Below are 22,588 nucleotides of genomic sequence, written 5' to 3'. Positions count from 1 at the left end.
ATGCTGTTTCGAGTAATTATGTTAAAATGTGTCAATGAAATTAATCGTGCAGATTAATTAATCTAATTAAGCTTTACTTTTGAAGGCCCCAATACAATGCTTGGGTGAAAAGAAAACTCCCTCCTCCAGAGAGTGACAGCTATTTCCTGTTACTCGACCATCCTGTCGTCGCACTTAAAATTTCTCATCAAGAGGCTGATACGTTGTTTGGAGTAATTAAGTTAAAATGTTGAAATCAAATTTATCATGCAGATTAATTGATCTAGATAAATGTGACTTTTAAAAGCTCTAATACAAACATTAAGGAAGTTCTGGGATACAAAGAAAACTCCTCACTCGTCAGTCCCGTCTTCACACTTATAACTTCCCATCGAGACGCCGATATGCTGTTTCGGGTGATTACGTTTAAGTCTAAATTAATCATGCAGATTAATTAATCTAGATAAATGTTACTTTTAAAAGCCCTAATACAAACATTAAGAAAGTGCTGGGGTAAAATGAAAACTCCCTCCTGCAGAGTCACAACTACCTGTCACTCGTCAGTCCCGTCTTCACACTTAAACTTCTCATCGAAACGCCGATATGCTGTTTCGGGTAATTACGTTTAAGTCAAATTAATCATGCAGATTTATTAATCTAGATAAGCGGTATTTTTAAAAGCCCCAATAGAAACGTTAGGGGAGTGCTTGGGTGAAAACAAAACTCCTTCCTCCAGAGAGTAACAACTACTTTCTGTCACTGGACAGTCCCGTTTTCACACTTACACTTCCCATCGAGACACCTAAATGCTGTTTTGGATAATTTTGTTTAAGTCAAATTAATCATGCAGATTTATTAATCTAGATAAGCGGTACTTTTAAAAGCCCAAATACAAACATTAAGGAAGCGCTTGGGGAAAAAGAAAACTCCTTCCTGCAGAGACTGAGAAGCTACTTCCTGTTACTGGACCATCCTGTCTTCTCGCTCAAACTTCACATCAAGAGGGGGAAGTTGGCATTGTTTCTGCAATTACGTTAAAATTTTTAAATGACTCATGCAGATTAATTCATCTTGTTAAGAATTTTATAAGCCCTAATACAAACGTTAAGGAAGCGCTCCTTCCATCAGAGTGACAACTATTTCCTTTCACTCAACATTCCCGTCTTTGCACTCGAACTTCCCATTGAGAAGCCAACATGTTGTTTCTAGCAATTACGTTAAAATCTTTAAATCAAATTAATCATGCAGATTAATTTATCTAGAGAAACGTTACTTTTAAAAGCCCTAATACAAACACATTATGCCAGATGGTCCATTTTACAGGATTATCAGATGGTACCACCACCGATGCAGTGAAACAGATATAAACTCATGAATATCCTGATTAATTAGAACTATATCTGTAATACATCAGACTGATGCAACTTGCGCACAAAAATCTATCACACAAGGAGAATCTTTTCAGATGATGCATGTTGTTCGAGACGCGTACATAGAATCACCTCGGGAAAAATCCAGATCGGTTTTTGGTTTGCTTTTTCTCCTCACGTAACATCTAGCACGCCACTGTATTTCTACTTAAGAGTGAAGCACGAGATGGAAGTCCTTGAAATGAGACGCTGTGAAATATCACTTTACTTAGCAAATATTGCTACTAGGAATGGTACCTGTGATTGCGTGATGAGAGAAGGCTTCTACATAAGTCAAGTAGTTGTGAGGGCAGTGTTTCTTAAGCCACTTGCACACGTCTTGCTGAGTCCACAGCACCACCGGCTTGGATAGACTGGATAACGTCGGACTGGTGTGATAAACAGCAAAGGCTTCACCTGGATGCAGCTGAAACAAATGAGAGGAAAACAAGTGTGCATTCCATATGAGACTCCATCCTGTCACTTCGACATGAAAATAATGTGAGAAAAACCCTTTGTTTGAACGTCGGCGTCTCCGACGTCTCAATAATTGTACGCTTCACAAAGGAAATGCACATATTACTTTTTCAAACGAGGACAGGAGGAAAAAAGAATTTTCAAAATCATCTGTTTTTATCCATTCAAGTAGGATAGATGATATTTGAGACCTTCGGGGTCTTGCGGGTGTTGGAACCAATCCCAGCTGTCGAGCGAGAGGCGGGACCGGTCGATCGCGGCACCACATACGGAGACGTACGACCGCTCACTCTCTCGTTCACACGTCCGGGCAATTTGGGGTCTCCGACGAACCTGCCGAATGTTTTTGGACCGCGGGAGGAAAACGGGGATCCCGGAGGAAAACCGCCGGGGACTTTCTAACTGCCAAGCGCCCCGTGCCGCCCGGTACTAATAACCTTTCAAACCTAATTTTGAAAGAATTCAAAAAGGCGCAATTTTCTCGGAGTCCCTCGACTGTTAAAACATATCTTATTTCAAGCCTGGTGGGTACTGACAGGGTCTGGTAGTGTTGCGACCGGTGGGGGGTCCCGATTTTCCCCGACCGCAGCATTATTCTGTCAGCACAGCATTAGACGCATTTAGGATTCCTTATATTTCAGTTACTTGCAAAGATACCAAATATCCTCATGTGTATTCCTTGCTCTCCTCTCCAATTCGCACCCGACAAGCTGTCAGATGCGAGGCAAGCCTTTGGATACTGATAGAGTTTCGGCCAAGTAACGACAGAACACACAATTATCTCCTCGGTTCATTGTGTCTAGCTGGCGTTTGTGTTCTCACATTTAATCATTGCACGGAGCCAACTCCACAACAAGAGATTCGACAAACTTTCGACACCGAAAAAATAGGACTGCTGTCAAATTCTCAGCATTCAAAGGGGATTATGAAAAAGGGAATGCCGTACGTGTAAATACACACACACCGGTTACTCAAAACACGCTTTTTTTTTTTTTTTTTCCCCATTGAGGATACAAAGACCAGACTTAAATTCACAAGTAGTACCTAATTTTATATCCACTTCCTTTAATGCAATCAATTTCATCACCATTCGACCTCATCCTAAGATGTGCCTGGTCCACCTCCTGAGCGTACTCTGCCTTGAAGGTCTTCATTAAAACAAGTCTATTTATATTCTCTGGTGTGATTGCTGAATTAGTAAATATGCACATAGTTCGCATTTGTTGGGGCTGCACTGAAGGCACTAGAATAACCCCAAAATACTGCTCACGCCAAGATTTTTAAAGAATCTGTCGCTCGGGCTATGGAGGCTCTCACTCCATGATGTAAAAAGTTCCCTCATCTCTGAATGGCCGCTGCTTCCGCTTGCAACGAGGCTCCAAACGTGCCGTTTTAATCACCATTGTCTTTACAATCATCATATTGATTTACGCGTAGTAATTACCGGGGTGCGGGAGACGCAAGCCTCGGATAATCACTGACAGAGGTAGATTTAACAAGGTAAATAGATCGAGAGAGCAGGTGGGGACGCGCAGAAGCTAACGTTTGCTCTCGTAGGAGCAAGAAGAAATAGCATAATATCACATATATAGTACTTTACCGGCACATCTGCTAATGAGGATGCGACGAACGCTTCAGTTCTTGTCTATATATATTATTTTGAAAAATATAGCACGAGAAAGTGAAACAGCCTCGGATAATTAATAAATAGAGTGCTTCTTGGGTGCGGGTATTTTGGCTTGCGCTTCTCCGTGGTTATTATAACATTCTTATCGTGAAAACCAGATTATGAAGAATATATGTATGTAGATTATAAAACAATTCCTTTGTGTTATTTTGTCAACCGCTTAAACTCATAGGTACAAGAGATATAAATGTGCCGCAACCTGTCTTTCTAAATGAAGCCGCGCGGAATCGATGATTGGCAGTTTTATCACCGAATTGTCCTCTGTGACTATAACATGCATTTATTATTTTTATTGCATTGTGATTGCTTTCTTTCTTTTTCCTCCGGTGTGCATCTGGGACCGGCAGGGGCGCGAACACAACTTCAAATGTGTTGGCACTTCAAAGTGAAGCACACAGAGGTTGGTTCATCCATTTGCTTGCATAGAATTAATAATAAATCTGCACTACAATCCTAATAATCCAAGATCGCGCATTCAGCCTTTATGACAATCCAGGGCCCTATTTACATTACTAAATAAATGGCAAGTTATGAAAAATACATTACATTTCCGGTCATTTTCTGGTGTGGAAAAAGTAGGTCTGCTTTCGTTTTTTTTTTAGTATCATCGCTTCTGTTGTTATTTATGTCCTAAATCAGGGTGGAAACAGGCAGGACTGTTTCATGCGTGCAGAATATCGTTCGAGAGCGGAGCGAGCGGTTGTGTCCCGCTGACCAAGGAGCAGACGCATCGGTCTACATCTTACATTTCGGTGCAGCTATGTGGAGAACGGAGGATCAGCACATTCTGCAGGACCACTTGGAGCCGTTCTAAACCGGGGAAATTGACTTTGGTCGATATATAAAGGATGTAGGTGTACGTGATCACTGCGGTCACACAAGGCAGATACAAAACTTCCAGCTGATAATAGGATCCCAAAACAAATTTGTGAAATGATTAATATCTTGCTGCAAATAATAGCTGTATTGCAGACTTCCTGCACTTTAAAAGCATATTTAAAGTATCTGCCAAAAAAAAAAAAATATATATGGGTTAACAGCAGAGAAGACAAATGAAAAAGTGCAAGATTGATGGAGAGGTCTGTGCAAAGACAAGAATGACAAAGAAAGAAGGGAGACATTATCTAAGGAAGGTGTGGCGGGGGGGGATTCGTGAATTATGGTCTTCATCAGGAGAAGTAAGCTTGAATGATGGCTCCTCATCATCCTCCTTTCTTTTCATTCCTGGCTCCTCTGGCTCGGTTTTACATCTATCCATCACGGTATCTCCTCTGGCCAGTTCTGTCGACCCCGTTCACTCTTTAACAACTCCCCCACTCCGCCGAGACCTACTTCTGTCCAGCGGGAGGAGCTCCCTCATTCATTACATACAGAATGAAGGGGGGTGCAAAAGCAAAGTGGAGGCTGTATGTGGAGCAGAAGTATAATGGGATAGATGGGAGATAGAGTGGAAGATTAGAAAAGGGGGAAGTGGGGACGTGTAGTATACAAGCAAGGCAGGGGGAGTGAGCCTTTTTTTGAGTCCTTAATAACTTGAAATCTGTTTAATAACTTAAATATTGATTTTTTTTTTTTAAAAAAGGAGAAAACAAATTCCTTTTCATTTATGAGGCGGCGCGTTAAAAACGAATACGGCCAGCAGCCTGTCGGTTTACATCGGTATGATTTAGAGTACAGAGGCTCCGATCAAAGGGGAAATAAACAAAATTCGTGCTCGCGTCACTTTTCCATTCAATCATTCATTACCGCGGGGGCCGGGGCCGATTTTAGCTGTCGATGGGCGAGAGGCGGGTTCGCCCGGAACCGGCTGCCGGTCCATCACGTGCCGCGTACAGAGACAAACAACCATTCACTGTCATTCAAACGTCCACATACAGACAGACGATCATTCACACGTTCTGGCAATTTAGGGTCTCCGGTGAACCTCCTGCACGCTTTTGGACTGCGGGAGGAAACCCGTGCAGGCAGGGGGAGGACATTGAGACTCCATGCAGAACGGCCATCAGTCAGAATCCAACCGGGGACCGAAAGCGCCGCGGTGTCGCCCGTCAGTTAACCGGTTATCATCGGTCATGTGTATCTCTCTGGATTCACTTCACCCGAATCTTCTTTCTTGTGCCATGTTCACCGATTTACCGGCTCTTGCAATGCTGAATGTTTGGCCACGATGACAATATGCATCTTCCTCAATCCTCAAGGTTTTCATCACGTTGCCGCCACAAACGCTCCGAAATCCGAAATGAGGCAAAGAATGTTTGAGCTCCGCAGCAAGTTAATAATGACTGAATGAAATGTTTAAACTCTATTGAAATTCAGTAACTATGATCTAATGCATCTTTTTCATACATAACCAAGCCAACCTATGACTATTTCAAGTACATATTTAAGAGAAATCAGAATTGTTTTTCTTTTCTGTGTTGCCCTTTGAGATGCAAGACAATACAAATTTCCTACTATTCTGGGATGCACAAAGCGATAGCGATGACAGGCCGCAAACGGAGCGCACAATGCATTCCTTCATCACTTTTAAGGCGTCAAACAGCTTATTTGTCCATTCCTGCTGACTCGGCTCTGTCATGCCTGTCAAACCCATGTACCGGCTCCTCATGAATTTTATCTTCTGCCCTCCTGACAGATGCTCACGCTCCCTCCGCTTTTCCATCTGTTTTCACCTTTTCAATCCGGCATCTGCCTCGACTCTCGCTTTAATTTTTGCGCTTTTTTTTTTTTTTTTTAGATATATTTTTTCCAACGCTTGCGAGAGAGCACGCTGCACCGCTCTATGCAGCTGTATCAGGAAAGAGCCAAAACAGAAGCGAGCGTAAGGCTTCCTTTAAATTCATTTGTGACCGATAAGACGGCTCCTGATCGGCGATGGAAGCTGATTATTAAGTATGCTGGTCATGTACCGCAGCTCCCACCTGTCCTCCTCCTCTCCGCATCTCCTTTAGCTTTCACTCCATCCCTCAGGAGCCTAACATCTCCTATATACCGCCTGCATGCCATCCTGTCTGACTCGATTATTTTCATTAATTCTGTACCCCTCCATCTCTTTCTTTGCCATCAGATCCTCAGACCGTCACTCCAATCGCGGGCGCTGACAGATCGTGACACATGATCCTCACACCTCTCTCTTTTATTTGATCGCGTCTTCCTCTCTTGTTAACACCAAATCCTCTTTTGTCACAGGCAGTTTCTCTTGCACCATAAAGCCGCCTCCCGGTCTCCATCTGTTCCGCCGGGCCCCGCGTGGACGCGTCGGCTTTGCGATTGTTCGAAAAAACGACCGAGGGAATCTGGAAGTGGCGAGTTGAAATTGAAGTGCGGGCCTGTACTTCAAAACTCAGAGACACCATGAATAAGGACAAAGGAGCGTATGAGATTTTCATAAACCTATCGATTCACCGCGAGTCAAACATGTGTCTCAGACAAAGCGGCACATCAGTGAGTGGCAGGAAAAGGGCCGAGGCTTTTCTGCATTGTTGCTGAGAAGCTGTTATTTTTGTCTCTTTCAAACCCTGCCTTTTAATCTCCACCGCGGCGTCACTACAAAAGTGCCGTCATCAGTCACCAAGATAATGTTTCCTGTCTTTTCAGATCTGGTGCAACTATTGTCACAGTGACACAATAATAAATTATCATTGCCTCGCACAATGACCCGAAAATGATTGAGGCGAGGTTTCTCGGATTCTCCACCTCTACAGTTAAAGTTTGCACAAATATAACATTTTAGTTCAGTTATGATTTTAGTCCTGCAATTAAGTTTCCGGTCTTGTTTTCTTAACTGGCGTGAAACTTCAAAGAGAATCGTATTTTTCCAGACGGATCATTTCAATTTTTAACTTTAGAAAAGTGTTTACAGCAGAACTTTGCGTCCACGGCAGCCAATCTCATTCCGAGAAGAAATGAGAAACTGCGTGGGGAATGAACTGAAGTCTTCCGTTGGCGCTTTTCTTTTTTTTTTTTTTTTTTTCGCAAAACCATTATGAGGAAAATAATGCCACAATTACAACGAGTACCTTTTCATGCATTTCTGAGTTCCACATCTGTCGGCGCTAAATACATCGCGGCAAATATTCGTGATTAAAATGAACATCCGTCTGAGACGTCCCCGATGCCCTGCAAACCCCGTCCCTCATTCTAATCTCCCCCGACGGTCCCAGACGCATTGACCCGTGACTGTGTGTGTGCAAGACAAGCACATGTATAGGAATGCTTAATGCGCTTCATTAGGTTCGTCGAACGGCCGACGAGGAGCCGTGTTTTATTTTTCCCGGCCACCTATCGGAGCCTTTGTGTGACCGATGTAATGAGACAAATCTAATCATCACTCCGGTGAGAGCCAAACACGCGGTAACATGCGCGATATACACTCGCACGATCATAAAACACAGGTTGTGTAAATTACACGTGTGTGAATAAACAAACGTACAGAAGGACACACACACGAGAGAGATCTGGACGGCCCTCCCCGTTTCTGAATAATGTATGAAGAGGGTTGTTGCCACAAAGACATGATAAGCCTTACTTCTCATAGTATAGAGAAGGTTTAATTATCCATCCTCTGCGTAATCACATGGAAACAGCTTCCCACTCGTCTTTGATTAAAGTCTTTTATAGCCATTGTAGCTGAGGGGGCACCCTTTTATGAATTATTGAACAATCTCGCTGAGCAAATGCACATCATAAAGCTCCAATTTTGCAAACTTTCTTAAAGGCAGTTGGGAGTCCAACACGAATGACCTCCGCTGGGCAGTCTTATCTCTTCTGTTACAAGGAAAAGATACTGGAGTGCCTGGAGGACTTCTTTTTTGGCCCAACACAGGAGGGGGACTAAATCTAGATTTTATTCCCTTTTTTTTTTGGCTTCTCTTTTTTTGGCACAGATGCTGCGCGAGCGTAATATATGGACGTAAACATGATTTGCCGTAGGTTTACACGGTTGACACACCAACCCACCTGACAGATTTCACGCGTGTCCGTTTTGTACCGGCTACTGAAGCTTCGTGGAAAAAAACCCACAGTCAAAATCAGAATATTTTATTGATCCCCCCAGGGGGAAATTGCTTTTCAATAAAAGCGTCTGCTTCTGAGTCAAGTGGAGAAGAATCAAAATAGAACTCGATATAAAAATAAAGAATAAAAAAAAGCGAATAATAATAAAAATAAAAAAAATTAAAAAAAAAACAGTAAAAATCAAAATAAATAAATAACAAAATATTTATTTACAAGTACACATATATGATTACACGGGGTAATTTTGTGTATCAGTAGGGGTTGTTGTACTGTAAAAAAAAAAAAAGATTGCACAGAAGCCGATGGATCCATTGCACATACGGAGAATTATTGCACACTATGACTCCACCGACAGCCAACTGATACTCAGAGTGAAGAGTTCTACAGCCCGATGGCTGCCGGCAGGAATGGTTTCCTAAAAGCATTATTCGGACACATACTATTTGCTCGACTAAAACGAACTGAGAACCATACATTTACGTGTGCACAATATGTGCTTCCTTGTAATATCCGAGCACCGTTATGCCACGAGCGGCGCACTACGGCTCGAAAAGCCTCCTCTATGGCTACATTTCCGGCAATCTCAGGTGAGGCCAGATGTACAAGAAAAAACAATTAGCTTCCTTGTAGCAACGCGCTCTGCCTGCACTATTATTATTTTCGTCCGCCCCGTTGTGGTTTCCCCTCCCGCGTCAGAACCACTTTACGTCCCTGTCACATATGTGCAAAGAGTGGCTACACTGACTGTAATTTTTTAATGAGCAACGCGTGAATTCACTCTGGATGATTTAATTATCTCACTCTCAAGGGGGAAAACATTTTCTTTGAGGCATTTACATGCATTAGTGATAATTTATACCTTGACATAACAAAACACTGTTTTAAAATCTAACTGATTGTTGGACTTCTAGTCATATGTGTGTGTTTGTGTGTGTTAGTATATACACTGCTCAAAAAAATAAAGGGAACACTTAAAAAACACATCCTAGATCTAAATGAATGAAATATTCTTATGAAATACTTTGCTCTTTACACGGTTGAATGTGCTGACAACAAAATCACACAAAAATGATCAATGGAAATCAATTGTATCAACCCATGGAGGTCTGGATTAGGAATCACACTCAAAAATAAAGTGTAAAAACAAACTCCAGGCTGATCCAACTTTGATGTAATGTCCTTAAAACAAGTCAAAATGAATCTGTGTTGCTTCCTGAGTGGACACTATGATTTCACACAAGTGTGATTGACTTAGAGTTACATTGTGTTGTTCAAGTGTTCCCTTTATTTTGTTGAGCAGTATATATATATATATATATATATATATATAGATATAAAACTAAAAGTCCAACTATATGTATGTACACACACACACACACATATATATATATATATAATTTTTTTTTTTTTCCTCATTCATTTATTCATTATCTATTCCGCTTCTACTGCACTCAGGGTTGCTGGGAGGAAACCCGAGCAGATGCCGGAACATGGTATACACACAGATACACACACACATATATATATATCATAAGACAAAAAATTATATATATATATATATATATATATATATATATATATAATAATTTTTTTTTTTTTCCTCATTCATTTATTCATTATCTATTCTGCTTCTGCTGCAGGGTCTCTGGGAGGAAACCCAAGCAGATACCGGAACATGGTATACGCACTCAGACAAAGCGCGCACACACACACACACACACACACAGGGTGGCACAGTGGTCAGCACTTCAGCCTCACAGCACAGAGGACTCGTCTCTCGTTCGATTCCAACAAGGGTAGCTTTCTGTGTGGAGTTTGCACGTTAATAATAATTTATCTTTTATTAATCTCTGCAACTAACCCATCATGGATGAACCATGAGCAGTAGGCTGCCGTCCACTGGCACAAGGGGTAGCAGTTAGGGGTTCAGCGTCTCGCTCAACAACACACACAAGGAAGAGCCACGAATCGAATGTTCGGTTCCAAAGACTGCTATTGCTTGACCTGCTGCGCCACGCCTCCCGGTGTCTGTCTGGGGTTTTTTCCGCGTTCTCCAGTTTCTCCCCATAGTCCAAAAACATGCGGCAATCGCCCCGAATGAGTGAGTTGAATGAATGTTGTCCACCTCTATATGTGGCCCTGCAATCTACTGGCGACCAGTCCGGGGTGAACCCCGCCTCTCGCCCGACGACAGCTGTGATAGGCTCCAGCATCCCCCGCGACCCTGAGTGCAGGATAAGCGGTGGAAGATGGATGGATATATATATCCATTATCTACCGCTTATCCTGCACTTAAGGTAACAGGGATTCTGCCTATCTGTGCTGTCATTGGGTGAGAGTCGGCGTTCACCCTTGACCGTTCACCAGCCAATTGCAGACCAGAGACAAACAACAATTCAGTCTTATTCACTCACACATCTGGGCAATTTTTATTTTTTTTTTATTATTCTGCATGTTTTTGGACTGTGGGATGCAACAGGAGCACCCGGAGGAAACCCACGCCGTCGAATTCAGAGTCTGGTTCCGGTTCGCGTCTTCATACCTGGATGCCCTCGGTGCCGGGCTGCTGCAGCAGTTTTACGGTGCGCGTGTGTGTTGTCTTCTGGCTGCGGCCGTCGTGCCAGGTCAGGTTGCTGCCTCCAGACCGACGCGGCAGCTGGTAGTTCAGTTCCTCTGCAGACATCGTGTGCTCCAGGGAGACACGGCAGAAACTGAAGTTGGACGCCGCTGAGAGGAGCAGAAGAGAATAATCGGGAAGAGATAAGCAGGATTTTTTTTTTCTTTTTTTTAATATAGTTTACTCTAAGCAACAGGAGCAGCAAAAACAACAAAATAAATGATTGATAATCCTCTAAGAGCTTAACAGGCTACATTCACCCCAGATTACATGCTTTGTGTACTGACTCTCATACAAACAGAAACAGATGGCTGTTTTGGGGGCGGCGGAGGGTAGCCGCGCTAGTCCAATGCGACGTCCAATTATGCTGAGTGTATTCACAGACACAGCACATGATTTTTTGGGAGGTTTCTCTCCTGCCAGATTAGTCTCAGGTTAAATTAATCAAAATCTGCAGCGTGATCATTTGATTTTTTTATTCCTCCCTACCTTCTGTCTATCTTTCTCTCATTTCCATGCAGACCACTTGCCAGTTCAAACACAAAGTGCGGCTCACAAAGAGCATCTACTGTATCTGTAGCCTTTTGATCAATCTTTAGGCATATGTTTATTTAGAAAAGGCGCAATACAAGTGTTACGAAGGCTCTGGATTCATGGGAGATCACTCTTCCAGAAGCACTTACAGTAGGTAAACTGGTTCCTGTTCCATTTAATAAGGTTTCCTTTTATAATGATCTCTTGTACACAATGACTGTCTGGACTTGGGTTAAAAATAAACCTTACAAGACACTAATATCAGGGTTTTCCGCCTTGTCAACCCACAAGGCCTGCATTGACCTCCCTTCCTGCAAATAAGCGTTTTTTTTTTCTATAAATAACATCTACAGTGGGTACGGTTGAAAACACGCTGTCGGTGCTAGAGAAACTCAAAAACACCAACGCATTTTGTCTAAACATGACTTCTAAATAGCAGCTAGCAGGGCTGCTTCCTCCGCCCTTTGTGAGTCTATGGGTGATTGACAACAACGCTGGCCGGGCCGCTGCTCTGCTATGCACAGCTGGCTGCAAGCTGCATTTCCCCAACAACATCGCTGGTCTTTTTTTAATATCAGTATTTCTAAGTGACGCTCCACAGACAACAGCGACTTGATGCATTGTGATGCCCTGGATCACTTAGCACATTATGACTCCCCGACTCCTTCATCCTTCCGTTGATCCGTCACTTTCCATCTAAAAATACTTGACGCAACAGCTTTTCCAGGAGACATCTTGAGTTTGACATTTTAAAGAACACGGTAGTATTTTCAACCGCTATTACAAACTCTACACGCCGTGCATTGCTACATGAAATCGCTACGGAAAACTGCAACGCCCTTTTTTTTGGTTTACTTGACGTGAACCCTCATGATGATCGCAGTATAAATACTGGCCTGTGCACGATTAAGTAGAGCATCTGAAGTGTCCATCAGAGGCACACACAGCAGGGTGCTACGCCCTATTTTCGACGCTCAGAGGAATGCTAAAAAACAATATTCTGCGCACGCTCGCACACACACACGGTGAAATGATATCACAGATGGTGATGATTACATTTAGTTTAGTGCCAATTATATGTCCATGATTTCGCATCGCTGGGAACAGTTTCAGGATTAAGAAAATACAATATTAGTGGCGAGCTCGAGTCACAGTTGTAGTTGCAGTAAGTTGGAAAAAAACAAAAAACAAAACAAACAAGACATGGAACCATAACTATGCTATTTTCTTATTCCTTATATTTTATCTTAATGGAAATGAAAATGTCATATTGCTGATCATGTTAGGTGTATTTTCTAATGTGATTTTGGGTCCCCTCCAAATGTAAATGTTTTTTTAATACAAAATTAACATAAATCCAACATATTGCAGCAAATGGATAAATGGGAGTCAGAAGATATTATCTGTTGGGTTGAAATGCAAGCGTTCAGCGACACACAGGAACTGGGCACCAGTTCACTCATAGCTTCGGAATAGCCTTTAACAAACAAAAAAATTGAATATATTTATCATTTTAATAGCTCAGTATTGTATGCAAGATAACGGGTATGTTTATACATAGCCATGGCACTAATAGGCCCTCAATTATTTTCGCTTTCCACATTTATATCCGAAATAAAAATGTCACTTTAAATAGCCACTGTGTACAGTGTGGAAAATGGCATTGGTATCAATGTGTTTATAAATGGCAGCGTTAAAACCACCGTGCTCAGCGTACCATGCACATATTTATAATAAAAAACACGGATATATGAATCTGTGTTTTATTTGAATAGGATCAGTTTGATACGAAATGTAATTTCATACAATAAAGCAGGGTCTCCCTACTTCTTCTCTCCATCGGTTTGAGGTTCTCACCCTTAAACAATGTTGAAAACCCCACAGAGCAACTACTTTTGATGAAAATGCACACACCAAAAATGCTCCAAAAAGAATATTTATTTTACATACTGCAACAAAAAACATATTCTCGCAAGCATGACGTTTCGAGCAAAAACAAGATACTTACACATCTCTCAGCCAGGTTTTTGCTTGAAACATCATGCTTGCAAGAACAAGATTTTTGTGCTATATGTAAAATAAATCATCTTTTCTTTTTGGAACATTTTTGGAACATTTTTGGAACGCAGATTTTTTCAAAACTCTACAAAGTTTTTTTGATCCAACACCCTTTCCTTTCTAGCTCTTAAAACAGAGAGCCTGCATTTGTGGAGGCTTCAAAACTTGGAGTTATTTCACGGATTCAAGACTTTTCTTGTCATTACACAGAATGCAATGAAATTTAGAGATAGCAGCTCTCACGTTCAGTGGAATAAAAAAAAAAAAACAACCTTAAAAAGCAAGACACAGCACAATAATACAATGATAGCAGCACCTCCCATTGGAGATATAAGACCAAAAATATTGAAAAAAAAAAAAACATCAAAAAATATAATTAACTACAAGAATAAATAGATAAATATGTAGAAAGAAAAAAAGTAAAAAGTCGGAAAAAAAGGGGTTTATTGCACTGTACTGTATGTGGGGTATCAGGGTTGTGCCGAATTTACCGATGACCACTCTGGGGTAAAAACTGTTTTTCAGTCTGTTTGTTTTTGCCGTGTTTTGCCTTTTTATTGGAAACATATAATAAATATAAAAGGTGGTGAAGTGATTAGCACACTAGCAAGAAGGTCCACAGTACAAAAACATGCAGTACGTTCATTGGAGACCTGTAGTTGTGCAGACATGTGAATGAGTAGTGGTTTATTACAAAAGCAGTATAATATGAATACATTTGAAAGTAGAAAATACAAAAATAATAACAATAAAACATACATATATGTATGTATGTATGTATGTATGTATGTATGTATGTATGTATGTATATACATACACATACATATATGTGTGTATATATGTATACATATACATATAAGTGTATATATATATACACATATATACATATATACACATATGTACACACATATATATACATGCACATATATATACATGCATATATATACACATATATACATACACATATATACACACATATACACATACATATATACACACACACACACATATATATACACATATATATATACATACATACACATATATATCACTCTGTCCAACTACAAGGGAAATCCAGTCCGTTGTGTCCTCCCATTTCAGAATTGTGCCAGTCAGGCTTGCGGTGTGGCAGCAGAGGCTTGTGGGAACCATAAATTCTCCTTCTAGCAAACGAGTTCAGATAGCTATGATGGAGGAATGCAAAAGACGGCTGGGAATGAGAAAGAAGTCCTGGGAGTGATAACGGACGTGCGCATTTTTCTGCCACTTCTCCCCCTTGGATGCCACATTCTCTGCTCTCTTGTCAGTCATCTCCTTCCTGTTTTTCACATTTTTACGTGTTGCTATTTAACATCATCTTATACAGCTGTGCCGCCCTTGTTTCCCCTCGGTGCTTCTGTCTGGCCTCGTCCGCGCCGGCGGATCTTTTGGGTCAAACCAAGCCTCGCCCAAATGTAATTACTGCCACTCAGACTGAGGGGGAGGAGACACGAGGAGGGATCGTGGGAAGCTAAGCGCCTTGCAACCCTAAAGACCTGCCAATCCTACAGAAGCAGACGAGAAAAAAAAAAAAAAAAGCACACAAGTAACAGAAAAAGAGAGCGTGGAAGAGAGTGGGAAAAAAAAAAAAAAGATAGAGAGAGAGATGATGTAACTTAGAACCTGATTCATGCAAACTAGCAGCGGACCGTGCCAAGGTAAAAGAGCATAGCATGGACACATTAATAAACCATGAAATCACTTCATTTCACAAGGCGTTAAAGACAGAACTTTCTAGTTATTACACGGGCATTGCTCTGCACTTCATAGACATCACTTTTAAGATGAAAAATTGCAGCAATTCTCAACCCCACTGATGTCTCAATCTCTGCCATCCAGCCACTCCTTACCAACTCCGCACGTCGTAAAACAAAGACGAAGCACTCGTTCCGCAGGCATTAATAGAGCGTCGAGCTTCACCTCGCGGCTCGGAAAACGGCCGGGGATTTACGGTCAGCCAAAGCGATTAAATATCCATACCATCAAATGGGATACCCCATTCGAGATGACCTTGCAGCTTTTAATTCTGCTTGATGCTCCTTATAGATTTGCAAATCCTTAAGAAAGAGCAAATACGTTTTGAATGAGACCGGCAGAGAGGATCTTTACGGAGTCCGGCGTGCTCAAGTAAGCCCCATCTTGGGAAATTCAGCCGGAGGTTTAATCGGTCACTTTTCTGTCTCGACGTTTATTTGATCAGCCAGGACATTTAACGAATCTCCACCGTCCTGTTTGTCACTTGACGAAGTAACTTTATCCGAAAATGAGGGCGAGCAGAACAAAAGTTAAAAGTCTTGTAACAGTGACTATTTTAGAAAACAAATCAACACGGCAGAGGACATAAACGTTAACCGCAGTCTTGTAGGGAGAGAAAAGGTTGTGGGTAAGGAGAGAGAACTGCTGGAGTTAGAGGTAAAGAGTGCCAAAATCAAGGGCAAATTGTTAGACAGGTGTGTGTGTGTGTGTGTGTGTGTGGGCTCAGAGGGTAGATAGGTCAATACAACTCAGCCCAGTGAAGTGTGACCTCATATCAACTCCCCTTGACAGAGCAGCATATCTGCGGCGCAGAGAGGCCGCCGGGTCTCGGAGGTATTCGGTTTTTGAAAAGGTAATTAGGCTCTTCGGCGCAGCGCCGTGGAAGGTCCTTCCAAGCCAAATCCCACGGTGGATCAGCACGACGAGACATTACCGGACAGATCTTGTTTGCTTGAAATGAAAAAAAAAAGGGCGGATGTCTAATTCGGTCAGTCAGACGTTGTCGCTTTTTAGTGGAAATCTGATTTTCCCAAAATGCGGGCTTGATTACCAATGTATGAAAGAATAAGAAACGGATGCGCTAATTTATTTCCGCAGAACGGTGTTTGCCCGCGTCTGCCGCGACACGTCTTTTCTATATGACATCCAAGTTTTGTAAGAAAAAAAAAAAAAAAAAAAAAATCCAATTCAAGTTCATTCCCCTGTAATCTCCGAGAGTGTGAAACTTCATCACGAGGTGATTTCATGCCTGTATAACACATTAAACCTGGGTTCTAAATATAGAACCAAACCCACTAATTCTGCCAACATCAATTCATCCAGTACATCTACTAGTTCTCCAGGTTTGTTGGTTTCTCAGCATGTTGAAAGTGAAGCAGCGGGCTATTTGCAACTCTTCCACATCACCAGACCTCGCCCCAACCCCAGGAATGAGCCATGAAATGACTCCTTTTTTGAAAGAGCTGTTGGAAGGATACATATAAAGCCCACAATCCAGGTTGTTTATTTATTTCTTTTTTTTTTTTTACTATGATGCATTGCAGTCTATTATCCACTCCGACATGAGACATTGTTTCGAAGGCTGGGGCTGAGGTTTACCTTTCACAAGCTATCACTGTCACGGGGAAACGCATATAGGGAAATGGGGGTAAACAATGGACATCCACGGCGCGGGCTGATTGAAGATAACAGCAAACCAACTCCCATCAAGGACCCGGACAAGGGAAATGCCATCTAAGTCTCTGAGTATGAATGCATGCGTTACTGAAATCCGGCACGCTCGTACATACGACGATGCCAGTATGAGGAACCGCACATCCGCAGATATGTATAATCCTCGTCCCCCGTTTTATGTGGACCATTAAATCCGAATAGAGCGACGAAGGGCGTAAATGCAAAAACGTGGACGGGGACCGAAATCTGCACGCAAACTGCAGGGCGAGTCGGAGCGGTGAGCACAGGTCGGGGAAGGCGGCGTTTCAGCCACGATTCCGCTGGACATCCGCAGCCTCGGAGAAAACAGCAGCGGAAATCCACAGCTCCGAAAGAGAAGCTCTAGGTCAACCTGTGCTCCCTGTATTTAAGGCAAGTGGCAGTTCCAGCCTTGAGGGCAGAGTGACTTTTAATCTCCAACTCTCCTTTCCTAAGCTCCACTGCACTTCCATAGAACCCAGATTATTGATTATCTATCACTAAGATAGTGAACACGCAATTACAGATCACTTTGGATACTAACACAGCCATGCTTCCTCCCTCTATCTCTCACACACACTCACACACACGCACACACACCGGCCACCTAACTCCTCAAGTGGATGCCACCGGCCGTCATATCTACTCCCGCTCAAAGAAACTCAACCGGGCTTTTGTTCAACACAAATAAGGGAAGAGGTGAAATGACAGGGAGGAAAAGATGGGATATCGGGTGTGGTTTGGTCGTGACCTCTTAGGGAGATGGGGGGGGGGAATGGGCCGGGGGAACGAGGGCGAAGAAAGACAGAGAAATTGGCAAGATGGCAACTCCCAAAAAAAAAAAAAAAAAAAAAAAAGAATAGGCTGAAATTTGAGATTCAGAGCAGTGTATTAATATTTATCGCAAGTGCAAATGAAGGAGGAAACGGAGGGAGAGAAATGCTGATCAGATGAGTTTAGGGAGATCAGAGGATTGTCTGCGGTTTCTCCGCCTCACAGCCAAGCCCCTGAATGATGACATGGTACAAGAGATTAAATCTCTCGGACGATCAATAATTTAGAATGAATGTCAGATGAGAGGAGGGGAGAGGGAGACGGTCGAAGCCGTCTCCACGGGAGGATGTTCGGAGTCACGTCCGATCCAAGACTTCTCATTGTTTGAAACATCACTTGACTTCCATTCCTTTTCTTCCAAGCAACTTGGGGTCAACTGATGGGGCTTCCTTCTAATCATCTCATATGTATAAATATATGTAGAAATATATATATATAGACATATAGTGGAGGGTTATACTGAATATAAGGTGGAGCCAGCGGAGCAGCCAACCACTTGTCAAGGTTGTGCAATCCATCTTGTCTCCACCCTCCACTGAAATGGACCAGACAGAGGCAAATCAAAGAATCCTACTCCCAGCCACAGATTCAGGCCATTTCAAAAGCAAAAAAAAAAAGATATTGTTTCTCTTCTTTTTAATATATTCTCTAACACAATAGAGCTTAATCAATAATGAGGGGTACACGAACAGCGATGCTTCTCTGCAACATAATGTGATTTAATCACTTTGCTGCGGTCTTTATGGGAGAGCAACGCGCGCCGAAATGCCTTTGCATATTAAAATTCGCAATAAAAGATTACAAAATCAATGTTTTTGTCTGATGGAGGAGTGACGGTGACAGATTTTCAAGGACAAGCACTCCCTGTTTAAGTTTGCACAATCTGAGTTACGATATATTTAATTGTCATTCGGCAAGTCGGCCTTGATAATCGAATGATGAGGTTGCCATTGTTAACACTGCGCCGATTTATTTTTACAACATCTTCAACGAATCCGTCTAAATGAGCCTGGCTAGCAATCCCAAATGGCTCGAGGCATCAGATGGGGCAGAGCATGAAATTGGGGAAAATTATATTCAAAGGTCGCAGCTAGCGCGGCGTAACTCAACACGTTCATTGTGTTTTACTTTGTTACGGCGCAGGTATCGGCACAACATACGGAGGTGATTGATATCGCCACAATACAGCAGTTCTACAGTAACGCATAGATGGCGAGACAACTATCAAATAAGTGATAAGCTAAGCTCAGAATGAAATGCATCAAATTCAAAGTTCAAGAGAATAGATCCAAAACGTCTCGGCTGCTCGTCTATGCAGACCATCTTTTGTGCTCACGTTGTAATAATCCAAAACAATGCAGGATATTCAAGCAGCAGAATCACATATCTTCCCAGCTTGGACAAGACGGCTCTTTAAATATTTAGTGTTTGTTTACAGATGCTCCCTCGAGTGTCAAAGTAGTCTGAGTAGATTAACAAATGCTGAGATAAAATGTACTAAAAACTCGGGTGTGTACTCCATTTTAGACGGAAACGCTGCAGAAAGCTAAAGAACGAATTATCAGCAGGTTAATACGAAATTATGTCCGCGATATATATATATGTATAAATAATGGCTTTGGGCATTTATCTAGAAAGACAAAAAGGTTTTGAAAGTTCATTTCGTAGAAGCGTAACATTCTGGATAATCGCATTCACGATGCAAATACCTTCTGCAATAGCATGCATAGCTATCCGGCAGGGCTCCACCACGTTCTGCTGGTTCAGCATGGTTTGCTTTGTTTTTGTCTTTTTCATGTGTTCATATTCCTTGTCACCAGTCTTGCGTGATAAAAGCGGCTGAATCTCCAATGTAGGGGTTGAATGAAAACATGTTCTCACATTGGCGGGTCAGTCCGAAGTGGAAACGGACGACAGCTGTGATTGCCACATGTGGTCTGTAGATCGATGCGCTGAGCTCACGCTGTGATCTGATGAGAGAAAAGGGATGTAGAGTGTGTATGTAGGGGGGGGTCAATACTCTATTGACGGTCCAAAGCTTTGACTAGCACAAATGCACCCTACTTTGTTCATGCATACATGTTGTAAAACGCACCAACGCGCACACGAAAACGCACACTTTGCAAACAAAAAGGTGCAGGGAAGACCATTGTGAAGAGTTTGCAGATAATCTGCTTAACAATATCCCTGCCTCCACGCGAGGACCAGCAGAGAAGATGATAAAAATGAATGGTAAAAGGCAGATTTGTAAGCCGCGTGAATGATGAAGGGCAGCAGGAGTGGTCGCCGTGATGCGGGGCTACTACTTCTGGCGGCTAACGCTCTTAACGTTTGTTGTCGTCCCGTGTGATGTGATCCGGGAGGCTACTTATAATCTTTTCCACGGGAACCGGGAGGAAGAAAGGTAGGTAGAAAATGCAATGTTTGTGGCAGCGGGCCACGGAGTAGGCTTTGGTACTAGAGCTGCGACGAGCGACTGAAGCATTGGACTGCGGCCACAGACGCAGAAAATAAAATCCTCCGTAATCGTAAGATTATTCCAACATGCACCTGACTGATGCCTCACATTTGCAACATTACCAGTTCTCCACTTCTTTGTGTGCAGTTTGACAGAAATGTTCATTAAAAGCTGCTTCATTAGGGGGAAAAATACATGGGAACCACATCTTACAGCTCCAGAAACTCTCGTTTCAGAAAGAAATGAGCTCTGACTTGGAGATCTATCACTCTTCCCGTCTCTCTACAACTCGCAGTCCTACCGGTGTCTCGGGTTTGCGAGTCGACAACGAAGCTGATTGGAGGCCTGTCTCTCGCAGCCCTAATTGCAACATTATCAGCTCTACTCCTGAGCTATCGCTCCGTCCAGGTCTTTCAGTCCGATGGACATGCCAATTAACTGACTTGCACACACACGGTGTCCTGAGGGCGAGCTGTCAGGCTGAATAGCAGACAGCTGCTGGTAAAAAAAAAAAGACAGTCTGGTTTGGATAAAGTAGCAAGGAAAAGCAGTGTGTTGTTGTAATGCACGTACACACACACATAAAAGCTAAACACCATCACTTGCAAATGAAAAGATCAATACCATTCTAATGTTCAGTCTCTTAGCATTATGGCCTAAAATCTATCATAAAAACACAAGGCTCAAGGAAAGAGCCTGCCTGGTTCTCTGCAAAACAAACCATCTGACAAGCATCAGTCTACATAATGAATCTCAAACAACTGCCAGAATAAAGAAAGTGAATTAAGGCGCCCATTTGAAGATCTTTCCTCGCGGTAATTCGTAGTGCGACTGCAGAGCCTGCGAGTAACACTGTTTGATATTCCGGGGGGGGGGGGTTTGTGGTAAAAGCGTTGCACAATTCTAACTGTGCGGTTCATATGGCTGCAAAATGCAGATAAATGTGGTGAAATTCAAGTTGAGGTAACTGCGTGCCTGATCTTAGTCAACTGGACAGGTGACCTTTGCAGCAGTAGTTCCCTTCGTAACTATATCAATATTTTTGATACCTACATTAAGGTGGGAGGACGGTTGAGCAAGAAAGAGGTGGTTATGGAGCGGCGGAAAAAACTCACTTAAAGACTATGTGCTATCAAAACATCAGCGGTTTACACCAAATGCTATGTTATTTAGGGCTTCGGAATCCTCACCAAGAAATACACAAGTTTTCACATCATATTTGCTCTTTATTCTGACCTCTCCTGGCATTGGATTCTGATGATACCAGATGTTTCCTAAGCAGCAGATTGACGTGGAGGCAGCACGAGCTGGCCTCTCCCTCCAAATCCACCAACTAATCAAGTGTGATGTATGCGTGTGTGTGTGTGTTTTCCGCTGTGTGTCGGCTAAAACTGTCACTTTTAATTACGTTTGTCGCTATTTTACGAGTTATTCTCTTCAAACGCTGCCACGCCAAAACCAACTTTCATCATCGCTGTCACTTCAATTGCACGCCACTGGACCTTTTCCTTATTCTCACCCAGCAGCTCACACGTCACAAAAATAACACTCACACCAGTATTAGTGAACTCAGGCTATCCAAACTAGTGTGTGTGTGAGTGTGTTTATTCTCTTTTCAATATCTCACATCTTAACATCTTATTCCATTCCCGTGCCATTGCCTTTATTATATTAATGCAATGGCTTATTTTCGCACATTTTCTCTTTTGATAGGAGAGTGCAAGTGGGAAGAGCTTTGTTAGAAAACCCTTGATCTAGTCCATCAAAACTCGCGTCTTTTAGTGCGGCGACTATCCTTTTCACCGCAGCCTCAAAATCTGTTTTTATAGTTCAAGAGAATATGTGTCATCTTTTGTTATCCGTTTTAAAAGCCTCCCTCATCCCAAAAAAAAAAAAAAAAAAACATATTCAACAGACAGACCTTCTCGCAAATGTAATGCACGACGTGTCAGATTTCATTCCCGGATGAAAATCTTTCTCAGTGTCACGGTCGGCGGCTGTGAGTGTACAAGTATGTCTGTGTGTGTGTTTGT

General features: G+C 42.4%; 1 protein-coding gene across 2 annotated transcripts in view; it reads right to left on the bottom strand.

Moving 5' to 3' along the window:
* Positions 1–22,588, bottom strand: part of samd10b (sterile alpha motif domain containing 10b) — a 43,409-nt gene that overhangs the window by 13,038 nt on the left and 7,783 nt on the right. The window contains exons 2-4 of one of the 2 annotated variants that reach the window (XM_086141422.1): positions 19,807–20,067; positions 11,111–11,295; positions 1,647–1,815 (exon numbers count right to left, since the gene is read on the bottom strand). In XM_086141422.1, the coding sequence (XP_085997548.1) occupies positions 1,647–1,815; positions 11,111–11,295; positions 19,807–19,894 (442 nt within the window). In that variant the 5' untranslated portion in view covers positions 19,895–20,067. The remainder of the gene's footprint in view (positions 1–1,646; positions 1,816–11,110; positions 11,296–19,806; positions 20,068–22,588) is intronic. The other variant, XM_086141423.1, reaches the window with a different exon arrangement.

Source organism: Fistularia commersonii, chromosome 34 (genome assembly GCF_037954325.1).
Source record: "Fistularia commersonii isolate RoL2024-O1a breed Wild chromosome 34, RoL_Fcom_v1.0, whole genome shotgun sequence".
NCBI lineage: Eukaryota > Metazoa > Chordata > Actinopteri > Syngnathiformes > Fistulariidae > Fistularia > Fistularia commersonii.
The sequence above is the reverse complement of the archived record's forward strand: the minus strand, read 5'-3'. Positions and strand labels throughout refer to the sequence as shown.